This window comes from Dasypus novemcinctus, chromosome 3 (genome assembly GCF_030445035.2).
Source record: "Dasypus novemcinctus isolate mDasNov1 chromosome 3, mDasNov1.1.hap2, whole genome shotgun sequence".
In the NCBI taxonomy this organism is placed as follows: domain Eukaryota; kingdom Metazoa; phylum Chordata; class Mammalia; order Cingulata; family Dasypodidae; genus Dasypus; species Dasypus novemcinctus.
This window is the reverse complement of record NC_080675.1, coordinates 146815761-146828603: the sequence shown is the minus strand read 5'-3', so window position 1 is coordinate 146828603 and position 12843 is coordinate 146815761. Positions and strand designations below refer to the sequence as shown.

Sequence of the window (12843 nt, the reverse complement as noted above, 5' to 3'; positions counted from 1 at the left end):
TATATATATATATATGTGATAGAATAGCAATGACCATTGACTATGGGGTGCAGTGATGCTCAGAGATGAACTTACCAGTTGCAATGGATGTGTCATGATGATGGGAGAGAGTGTTGCTGTGGGGGGAGTGGGGGGCGGGGACGGTGGGGTTGAATGGGACCTCATATTTTTTTTAATGTAATTTAAAAAAAAATAATAAACAAATAATTAAAAAAAAAAGGTAAGTGTATATCAAAAATAGAGTTGTAAACTTGTGAAGTTCTTATCACTACAGTGCAAACTTCTAAAAACGCTGCTTTCTTATCCTATTTTTCAGTATGCAAGTATGCTTGCCATAAGAAGTGCTGTCTGAAAACCACAGGCAAGTGTTCTAAAAAGGTAAGTAGTTATCACCTATCATTAAAAAAATAACAGATATGTTCATCTTTTGGAAAGAAATTAAGACTTTTTTGATACTTTTTTATTTTGGAGAGCAAGTTTTCAAAATTCTGACCACAGATTACATTAAGAAATAAGTTTTATGTTATGGTCCTATATATACACCTAGTGGAATGTGTGTATATAACTGAAATGAGTTTTAGGGAACCATATTTACCTTTACTACACCTGAGCCAGTAAACTGATTTCAACACCTGTAATTTGAAAATCCCAGCTGTTAGAGGTTTCCTTCTTCCTTAAACACTGGTAAGCCTTCCTAGGAATTATGTAAGGCCACAATTCAAGGTGAAGAAATTTAAACATGACAACAGCAAATTTGCCGTTATTCTTTGTTGTTTTTATATATTTCTACTTGAAATTCAGCCAGAGAGGCCCAAAACATACTTAAGATGTATTCTTTGGTATTTTATGCTTAAAGGAAGGAACATTTTAAATACTTAAGGCATTTATTAGGTAATTTATAATCACAACATTATTTGTTACTTTTTAGTCACATACTGACAGTTGTAACCATGCTATGCAAATTTAAACTATAATGTAAATGTGTATGCATGTTATTTACAGGCCGTGTATAGAATTTGCATCTGTCCTAAATTAGTAGGTAAATCATGGCGAAGTACAAGGAACAATTTGATTCAGGGTTTAAAATACAATGCAGTGCATTCATTGCAATTAATGAATACATTTTGGAGCACTGCTACACAGCATAGATTATGGTTTGCACTGTAGTTTATACTCTCTCCCAGTCCATTCAATGGGTTATGTCCCTGCAATATCATTCAGGACAACTCCAAGTCCCGAAAATGCCCCCACATCACATCTCTTCTTCCCTCTCCCTGCCCTCAGCAACTCTTGTGGCTGCTGTCTCCACCTCAATGATATAATTTCTTCCATGCTAGAATCACAATAATTCTGTAGTACCAAACTAATGAAAGAAGTTGTTGAAGTGGGAAAAATGGGGGATGTGTGGAGTGGGGCACATGGGAATCCACTGTATTTTTTTAATCTAACATTTTATGTGATCTTTTTATCTTTTAAAAATAAAAAATACATTTTAAAAAAATGCAATGAAGGTGGAATATTTGTTTGCAGCTAAAATGGAGTAGCTTATGGCAGACCAATACTCTTGCTGAAAATAACCAAAAAACAAAAGTCTGTCAACAGGCAAATTGGACTTTATGGGCCAAGATCCTGGAGAGAGAAGAATTGCAGATTGATGACTCAATATCTTGTGAGATGCTTTCCTTCTAGGGGAAATTTGCCAGTTTCCAGTGTAGGACAAGAATCTCTGGGCAGTGAACCACATTTAAGAATAAGAAAAGCAAGCTAGACTTTTAGCAGTCTCATCGGGCTGTAGGGACAAAAACAAGTTTGAGGCCATGATCCAGACATATAGCAAAGTGAACCTGAAACTAAGACGTTTTCCCCTCAAGGAATTTTCTGAATTCTTACAATGCACAGACTAAAGTCTAAGAAGCTAATAAGAAAAGCAGATAATATTAAGGAGAAAAAAAATTAGAGTTATATGCTCTACCATTAAAGATGGGCCCTTGTTAATACCCTAAACTCTCAGTGAGACTTCTAGAGAACTCTACCTTAGGATTATGGGTCAGCCATTGGTAGACTGAGCTTTACAAAAACTGAAAAAACCCAAATAGACCAACTCTGAGACATACTAATCAGAATGTCAAATGCCAAAGACCGAGAGAGAATTCTGAGAACAGCAAGAGAAAAGCTATGCATAACATAAAAGGGATACCCAATAAGATTAAATGCTGATTTATCTTCAGAAACCATGGAGGCAAAGAAGGCAGTGGTATATTTAAGATACTGCAGAAGAAAAACTGCCAGCCAAGAGTTTTATACGCAGCAAGATTATCTTTTAAAAATGAGGGTGAGATTAGAATGTTCACAGATAAACAGAAACTGAGAGAGTTTGTAACAAAAAGACCAGGCGGCAGACTTGGCCCAGTGGTTTGGGCGTCTGTCTACCACATGGGAGGTCCGCAGTTCAAACCCCGGGCATCCTTGACCCGTGTGGAGCTGGCCCATGCACAGTGCTGATGCATGCAAGGAGTGCTGTGCCATGCAGGGGTGTCCCTACATAGGGGAGCCGCACGCGGAAGGAGTGCACCCCATAAGGAGAGCCGCCCAGCACCAAAGAAAGTGCAGCCTGCCTAAGAATGGCGCTGCCAACACAGAGAAATGACACAACAAGATGACTCAGCAAAAAGAAACACAGATTCCTGGGCTGCTGACAACAACAGAAGCAGACAAAGAAGACACAGCAAATAGACACAGAGAACAGACAACCGGGTTGGGGGGGAAGAGGAGAGAAAAAAATAAAAGTAAGTAAATCTTTAAAAAAAAAAAAGACCAGCTTTGCAGGAAATACTAAAGGGAGTGTTACAGCCTGAAAAGAAAAGACAGGAGAGAGAGACTTGGAAGAGAGTCTAGAAATGACAACTGTAACTAAAAGTGTCAAAAATAAAATGACAGGTGAAACACAAAGATCAGAATGGATGAAATAAGAACTGCCTTTACATTAATAACATTGAATGTTAATGTATTAAACTCCCCAGTCCAAAGACATAAACTGGCAGAATGGATAGGAAGATAGAAGCTATCTATATGTTGTCTGCAGGAGACTCACCTTAGAACCAAGGATGCCAATAAACTGAAAGTAAGAGGGGAAAAAGATATTCCATGTATGCAGTAACCAAAAAAAAAAAAAAAAAAAAAAAACTGGGATAGCTATACTTAGATAATATTGACTTTAAAAGCAAAATTGTTATTAGAGACAAGGAAGGACATTACATATTAATAAAAGAGATGATTTACCAGGAAGAAATAATCATAAATATAAATGCACCTATCCAGTATGCCCCAAAGTACTTGAGGCAAACACTGGCAAAACTGAAGGGAGAAATAGACACCTCTACAAAAATAGTTGGAGACTTCAATACACCATTTTCAGCATTGGATATAACATCTGGGCAGAAGATCAATAAAGAAACAGATTGCTTGAATAACGTGATAAATAGACTAAACCTAATAGACATATACAGAACATTGCACCCCAAAACAGCAGGATGTACATTCTTTTCAAGTATTTATGGATCTTTTTCTAGTAGAGACCATATGTTGGGTCACAAAGCAGATCTCGTAAATTTAACAAAATCAGAATTATACAGAACACTTTCTCTGATCATAATGGAATAAGGTTGGAAATCAACAAGTGGCAAAAAAAGGGAAAATTCACATATATATGGAGATTAAACAAAACATTCTTAACTAATCGGTGGATCAAAGAAGAAATGTCAAGAAATTTTTAAAAATCTCAAGATGAATGACAACAAGAATACAACTTATCAAAACTGATGGGTTGACGCGAAGGCAGTGTTGAGAGGAAAGTTTAAAGCCCTCAATACTTACATAAATAAAGAAGAAAGAGCTAAAATCAATGACCTAACTACACAGCTGGAGGAACTAGATGAAGAACAGCAAACTAATCCCAAAGCAAGTAGAAGGAATGAAATAACAAAGATCAGAGCAGAAATAAATGAAATTGAGAACAAAAAAACAATAGAATTAACAAAACCAAAAGTTGGTTCTTCGAGAAGATTAACAAAATCGACAAACCCTTAGCTAGACTGACTAAGAAAAAAGAGAGAAAATGCAAATAAATGAAATAAAAAATGAAAAGGGGAACATTACTACTGACCCCACAGAAATAAGAGATCATGAGAGGATACTATAAACAACTTTATGCTAAAAAACTAGATAATGTAGATGAAATGGAAAAATTCCTAGGAATATAGAAACAACCTACACTGATGCTAGAAGAAATAGAAGGACCCTACAAACCAATCACAAATAAAGAGATTGAAACAGACATCAAACAGCTCCCCAAAATGAAAAGCCCAGGACCAGATGGTTTCACAGGTGAGTTCTACCAAGCATTCAAAGAAGATTTAATACCAATCTTACTCAAGCTCTTCCAAGAAATTGAACAAGAAGGAACACTGCCAAACTAATTCTATGAAGCCAATACACCCTATTACCAAAGCCAGATAAAGATATTACAAAAAAAGAAAATTACAGACTTATTTCTTTAATGAATACAGATGCAAAACTCCTCAATAAAATACTTGCTAATCAAATCCAACAACACATTAAAAGAACTATCCATTATAATCAAGTGGGTTTATACCACATATAAAAGGCTGGTTCAATACAAGAAAATCAGTCAGCATAATACACCACATTAATAAATCAAAGAAGAAAAATCACATGATCTTATCAGTTGATGCAGAAAAGGCATTTGACAAAATACAGCATCCTTTCTTGATAAAAATACTACAAAAAATAGCATTTGAAGGAAACTTTCTCAACATGATAAAGGCCATACATTAAAAACCCACAGCTGGGAAATGGACTTTGGCCCAGTGGTTAGGGCGTCCGTCTACCATATGGGAGGTCCGCGGTTCAAACCCCGGACCTCCTTGACCCGTGTGGAGCTGGTCATGCGCAGTGCTGATGCGCGCAAGGAGTGCCGTGCCACACAAGGGTGTCCCCCACGTGGGGGAGCCCCACGCACAAGGAGTGCGCCCGTGAGGAAAGCCGCCCAGCGTGAAAAGAAACAGCAGCCTGCCCAGGAATGGCGCCGCCCACACTTCCCGTGCCGCTGACAACAACAGAAGCGGACAAAGAAACAAAACGCAGCAAATAGACACCAAGAACAGACAACCAGGGGAGGGGGGGAAATTGAATAAATAAATAAATCTTTAAAAAAAAACAAAAAAACCCACAGCTAACATTGTTCTCAATGGTGAAAGACTGAAAGCTTTTCCGTTGAGATCAGGGACAAGACAAGGATGCCCACTGCCACCATGGTTGTTCAATATAGTGCTAGAGGTTCTAACTAGAATAATCAGGCAGGAAAAAGAAATAAAAGGCATCCAAATTAGAAAGGAAGAATTAATACCTTCGCTATTTGCCGTTGATATGATTGTGTATCTAGAAAGTCCTGAAAAGTCTACAACAAAGCTGGTAGAGCTAATAAATGATTTCAGTAGTGTCAGGATACAAGATCAATATGCAAAAATCAGTGGTGTTTCTATACACTCGTAATGCACAATCTGAGGAGGAAGTCAGGAAAAAATTCCATTTACAATAGCAACTAAAAGAATCAAATATTTAGGAATAAACTTACCCAAGGATGCTAAGCACTTGCATTCAGAAAACAATAGTTAATTGCTTAAAAGAAATTTTAAAAGACCTAAATAATCGGAAGAACATTCCATGCTCATGGATTGGAAGATTCAATATCATTAAGATGTCAATTTTACCCAAATTGATATACAGATTCAATGCAATCCCAATAAAAATTCCTCCAACATTTTTAAAGCAAATGAAAAACACAATTATCAAATTTGTCTGAAAGGATAAGAGGCCCCAAATAGCCAGAAACATATTCAAACAGAAAAATGAAGTTGGAGAACTGTCACTTCCAGACCTTTAATCATATATATAGCTACAGTGGTATTGGCATAAAGATAGACACATAAACCAATGGAACTGAATTAATAGTTCAGAAATGGACCCTCACATCTACGGCTAAGTGATTTTCGACAAGCCCGTCAAGCCCACCCAGTTGGGGCAGAATAGTTTATTCAACAAATGGGAGAACTGGATATCCATAGCCAAAAGAAAGAAAGAAGACCCCTATCTCATACCTTATACAAAAATTAACTCAAAATGTATCAAAGACCTAAATATAAAAGGAAGTACAATAAAACTCCTGGAAGAAAATGTAGGGAAACATCTTCAAGACTTGGTGGTAGGTGGTGGATTCTTAAACCTTACACCAAAAGCATGAGCAGTGAAAGGAAACATGGATAAATGGGACCTCCTCAAACTTAAACACTTCTGTGATTCAAAGGACTTCATCACGAAGGTGAAAGGGTAACTCAGTCAATGGGAGAAAATATTTGGAAACCACTTAACCAATAAGGGTTTGATTTCCATTTTATATAAAGAGATCATACACCTCAACAATAGAAGAGCAAGAAATCCAATTTTAAAATGGGCAAAAGATTTAAATAGACATTTCTCCAAAGAGGAAATACAAATGGACAAAAAAGCACATGAAAAAATGTTTCATATCACTAGCTATTAGGGAAATGTAAATTAAAACAACAATGAGATATCATCTAACACCATATAGAATGGCCATTATTAAAAACCAGACAACAGTAAGTGCTGGAAAGGATGTGGAGAAATAGGAACACTCCTTCACTGTTGGTGGGAGTGTAAAATGGTACAGCCTCTGTGGAGGACAGTTTGGCAGTTCCTCAGGAAGCTAAATATAGAATTGCTGTATGATTCAGCAATTCCTCTCCTAGGAATATATCCAGAAGAACTAAAAACTATGACATGAACAGACATCTGCACACAATGTTCTCAGCAGCATTATTCACAATTCCCAAAAGATGGAAACAACCCAAGTGTCCATCCACTAATGAATGGTAAACAAAATGTGATATTACATACAATGGAATACTATGCTGCAATAGAAGAAATGAAATTGGGACACATGTGATAACATGGATGAGTCTTGAAGACATTGTACTGAATGAAGTAAGCCAGACATAAAAGTACAAATATTGCATGGTCTCATTAATATGAACTAAATACGAATAATAAACATATGGAATTAAAACCTAGAGTATAGGTTATTAGGAGATTAGAGGAAGCTTTAGAAGAAGCACTGATGTTGAATGTATATAGAAATTTTAATTAACTTGACTGTAAAAGTGTGGAAATGGATAGAGTTGATTGTAACACATTATAAATTGAATTGTGGCTGAAAAAGGTAGTCTGGGAAAGTAAATGTCATAGAAAGAAAGCTGAAGAATTATCTAGCAACTGAATAACACAGTGAACCCAGAGGTGGATGAGGAGGGTGCTTAAGGGTACAAATGCAAGAGAGTCCTTCTGTGAACTAGAGCAGATATACATCACTATTACAGGGTGATAGAAATATGGAGAAGCATGGGAAAACTATAATTGGTGTGACCTATAGACTGTTGTTAACAGCAATACTATAATGCACTTGCATCAATGCCAAAGCTGTACTGTGTTGATAATGGAGGTGTATGGAAAAAGTGTGCCAAACGTATGCTGTGGACTGTGATTGGTGTTAATAGTCCGATGATATTATCTCATAATCTGTAACAAATGTTCCACCAGGGTGTGGTGTTATATGGGAAATCTGCACATGTGTATAATTGTTCTGTAAGTTCACAACATTTGTACCAAAAATATATATTTAAAAAAAAATAGTGTGGGTTGGGGGAAAGATACACCAAATCTAATAAAGGGACTATAGTTGGCAGTAATATTTTGATGATGCTCTTGCATAGTTTCTAACAAATTTTTCACAACAATGTAAAGTGTTGGTGGAAGGGTGATGTATGAGACCTATGTGTGATGTTATGTATGTTTGTTTTGTGAGTTCACAATCTTTACTATACACTTATTGTTTGTGTGTATTCGTGTATGAATGATGTGCTTCAATAAAAAAGATATATAAAAAAATTATAATATTAAAAAATACTGAACGAAGGTCCAGACAGAAAGAATAGGATCTCAGATGAAAACACAGAAATATAGAAATGAATGAAAAACAATGGAAAGGGTAACTAATAGGGTAAATGTGACTAAATATTGAATGAAAACACAATGATAATCTTTTGTGCAGTATATATAGAATTAAAGGGCATGAGAGCACAAAAAACATTCAGGTAAATATAGGTTAAAATATTCTAAGTCCTTATGCTATCTACTAAGTAGTAAAAGTACTGAAACATTAGACTTAAATATGTTATGGATTTTTTTTTGTAAAAAACATCTTAAGTGACCACTTAATATTATAGTAAAAAATATATATATTAATAGCTTGAAAGCCAATAAAGAGGGGAAAGTAGAAAAAGAAAAAAATATTTGATTAATATAAAAGAAGGCAAAAAACAAAAAATAGGAAACATGAAATAGGCAGGCTAAACAAAATAAATAGCAAATTGGTAGATGTAAGTCTCAGTATAATCGTAATTATATCAAATGTGAGTAGACTAAGTACTCCAATTAAAACACTAGATTAAAACCAATGAAAAACTCTCAGTAATTTGCTATTTATAAGCAACATACTTAGATATATAGATACAGAAATGTTGAAAATAAAGGATAAAAATAGAGTTTGCAAAGACTAACCTATAGAAAGTTGGTGTTACCTGTATTAATAAGGTTTACTTTAAAGCAAGAATTATTAGTGCAGGTAAGGTCATTTCATTATGGTAAAAAGTTCAACCCCTCAGAAAGATCTGAAACTTCTAATATTATAAGACTCTACTATCATAGATTTAATACCTGGCAGACAAAAACTCAGCCAGAATACCAATGATTTGAAAACAAAGATTTGTATACTTGACCTAACTGATGTATATTGAATCCTGCACCCTACATTTTAATAAATATTGTTTTCAAGGTGCCCATGGAACATTTGACAAAATTATTTATATGTTCGACCATAAGGCAAGTCCCTACAAATTTCAAAGAATTAAAATATTTAGAGTATATTCACTGACCATACTGGAATTAAGCTATAAATCAATAAAGTAGACAATCTTTAAATGTTTGCACATGAAGTAATGTACTTCTAAATTTCAATAAAATGGAAAAACATTTTGAACTAACTGATAATGAACTTTAGCTGGAGAGTAGCTGAAGTTGTGCTTGGAAGGAAGTCTATAGCTTTAAATGCATACATTAGGAAAGAATAAAGTAGAAAATTATCTGAACTTCCATCTCAAGAATGTAGGGGCAAAAAACAGCAAATTATACACAAAGACAGGAGGAGGAAGTTAATAATGAGAAATAAATGAAATTGAAAGCATTCGTGCAATTGAAAAGATGCTACAAAGCCAAAATTGGTTTTTTGAGAAGACAAAACTCAAAGAATAAGAAAAAAAAAAAAAAAGAAAGAACACCAAGAAAGAAGATATAGACAGAAATGGCAGACATTAAAAGGAAAATAAAAGGTTAAATTATGGGTGAGGTGATGCTAAAAAATTTGAAAATTTCCAGAAAAATGCAATTTAGCTAAACTGACACAAGAAAAAATAGAAAATCTGAAGTCATATTTATTTAAAGAATGGAATCCACAATTCAAAACCTTCCACAAAAAAATCTCTAATACTGCATGGTTTTACCATTGAATACTTCCAAATATTTTATGAAGAAATAAAACCAATCTTTTATAAACTCTTCCAGAGAATATTAAAAGAGGGAATATTTTATAACTTTTTTTTCCAACTTGACTTATGAGAACAGTGAAACCTTAAAGTCAAAAAATGAAAAGGGCATTATAGTAAAGGAATATTGCTGATCATAAGCATAGATGCAAAAGTCTTAAAATATTAGCACTTTTAACCCAATAATATACATAAAAGTGATAATGCTTCAGGATCAAGTTGTTTTTTATTCCAGGAAGGCAAAGTTCGTTTATTATTCAGAACTCAATCAGTGTTATTTACCACATTGAACAAAGAAAAAATACCACCTCAATAAGTACAAGAAATATGTTGGGTAAAATTCAAACCCATTCATTATTCAAACAGACAACCAAAAAATGCAACCACAGAATGGGAGAAGATATTTGCAGTACATCTAACCATCTGTGAAGATCATCTACACATCAGTAAGAAAGACCGTCAACTCTATACAAAAATGAGGCAATAACTTGCACAGACATTTCACAAAAGATGATTTCTAAAAACATGGTCAAACATCTTCACCAATCATCAGGCAAAGGCAGATTAAAACCTCAGTGAGGAGAAGTGGACTTGCCCCAATGGATAGGGCATCCGCCTACCACATGGGAGGTCCGCAGTTTAAACCCCCAAGCCTCTTTGACCCACGTGGAGCTGGCCCATGCGCAGTGCTGATGTGCGCAAGGAGTGCCGTGCCACGCAGGGATGTCCTCCGCGTAGGGGAGCCCCACGTGCAGGGAGTATGCCCCATAAGGAGACCTGCCCTGCACAAAAAGAAAGTGCAGCCTCTCCACAAATGGTGCTGCACACACGGAGAGCTGACAGAACAAGATGATGCAACAAAAAAGAAACAGATTCCCGGTGTCGCTGACAAGGATAGAAGCAGTCACAGAAGAACACACAGCGAATGGACACAGAAAGTAGACAACTGGGGGGCGGGGGGAAGGGGAGAGAAATAAAAATGAAAAAAAAAAAACCACAGCGAGATACCTTATACACCTAACACCATGACTAAAATGAAAAAGATCTAGGCATACTAAGTCCTGGTAAGGATATGTGCAACTGGAACTTTCACATATTACTGGTAGGAGTGTAAATTGATCAAACTCCTTTTGGAATTATTTGGCATGATTTCCCAAACCCGAATATAAGCATTTGTCATAATTCAGCAATACTACTCCAAGGTATGTACCCAACAGGTATACATATATATTTCTGCCAGAAGATATGTATGAGAATATTCATAACAGCACTAATTTTTAACAGCCGCCAATCCCAAAGACACCTATTTGTCCATTAGCAGAAAATTTAGTAAATATATTGTGGTGTCTTCATATAACAGGTTACTGTATAGCAACTAGAATAAACTATTAGTACTCACAAGCACAATGTTGAATGAAAGGACAGAAACAAAAGTATATATTGTGCTATTCCATTTAAATAAAGTTCAAAAATTAATGTTATGCATATTATATAACACTATAATATAAAAACTGATAAAAACACTAAAGTGGAAGAAATACAAATATTAGTTATTTGTGAAGACAGAGGGCATGGTCGGTAAGGGCATGAAGGCAATTTTAGGATGCTGATAATATTCTGATTCTTGATAGAGTCCTGGTAACAAGTATGCATTCACTTAATGAAAATCTGTCAAGCTGTACACTTGGGATTTTTATACGTATTTGTATGCCATACTTCAATAAATAGTTTATTTAAAATATAAGGAAGTTAATTTGGAGAGAGCAAAACTATAAAAATGTGTATTTCATTTTTAAAAAGAAAACTCAGAGCGAAACTTGCTTTTTCAGTTGAAAATAGTAAATTTCCCCCCTTAATTTGAGAAGATAGAATTTTTAATATGTGTGTTTTAGATTGGTTGGTGTCAAATCAAACTTTTTTTTTTTAAAGATTTATTCTTTTGTTTATTTCTCTCCCCTTCCCCCCACTTCAGTTGTCTGCTCTCTGTGTCCATTCACTGTGTGTTCTTCCATGTCCGCTTCTATTCTTGTCAGTGACCTGGGAATCTGTATCTCTTTTTGTTGTGTCATCTTGATGCATCAGCTCTCTGTGTGTGTGGTGCCACTCCTGGGCAGGCTGAACTTTCTTTTGCGCTGGGCGGCTCTCCTTACGCAGCGCACTCCTTGCGCATGGGGCTCCCCTATGTAGGGGACACCCCTGCGTGGCACGGCACTCCTTGCGCGCAGTCAGCACTGCGAGTGGGCCAGCTCCACACGGGTCAAGGAGGTCCTGGGTTTGAACCAAGGACCTCCTATGTGGTAGGCTCTATCCGTTGAGCCAAGTCCACTTCCCAAATCAAACTATTTTTAAGGTTGTTGTTTACTATCTCCAAGCATTTTATGTTTTTTCTTTCACAAGCTTAATTGTTAATATTCCTGATGCCCTAGGGAAAGCCATAACATTATACATAAAGATTATGTATGTGCATATGTGTGTCACTGTAATCCCAAGAAGTTTGACTAAAGTTTATTTTGTTTTCATAGTTGCAGCAAGCATTCTTAAATTTTATTTCTTTAAAAATGTATTGGGGGAGGCAGGTAGGTGGGTAGAGCAGTCGCACCGCCCACCTGTCTTTCCACGCAGGGCCAAAATGCCATAGTACCAAACCAGGGAACAGTTCAGCCACACACCCTTAGAAGCCCTACCTTGTGGGCCCCATGAAGGCATGTGTAGTTCTCAAATACAGGCATTCTGGTGTGAGTCTGTGTATTAAAGTAACAGATGATTTAAGTCATTTGGTATGTAGAGCAGACCAAGCTCCAGATATAAAGAAGATTGAGAAATCCCATAGTCAAGTAATGTGACTTATGGTAGCCAAGGTATCCTGTAGTGTTGTCATGGAAGCATACTGAGTGGTTTGAAATGAAGACTGAAACGTTTTTAGAAAGTAAGTATCTTCTGAATTTGAGGAAGTGTTAGGACAGAAAGCGCTTTATGTACCTAAGCTATTCAGAAGCTAGGAGATCATTTTTTTACTTTGTTTTTTAATATTCATTTTAGAGAGCTAGGAATGTAAATGTTTTCAGTTAGAAAGCCTCTTTTTTTTGGAAAA

General features: G+C 35.9%; 1 protein-coding gene across 3 annotated transcripts in view; it reads left to right on the top strand.

Moving 5' to 3' along the window:
• The window catches only part of MYO9A (myosin IXA), a 391855-nt gene that overhangs the window by 317017 nt on the left and 61995 nt on the right, over nt 1-12843 (top strand). For all 3 annotated transcript variants that reach the window (XM_058294436.2, XM_071214269.1, XM_058294435.2), the window contains one exon: nt 317-378. In XM_058294436.2, coding sequence (XP_058150419.1) covers nt 317-378 — 62 coding nt within the window. The remainder of the gene's footprint in view (nt 1-316; nt 379-12843) is intronic.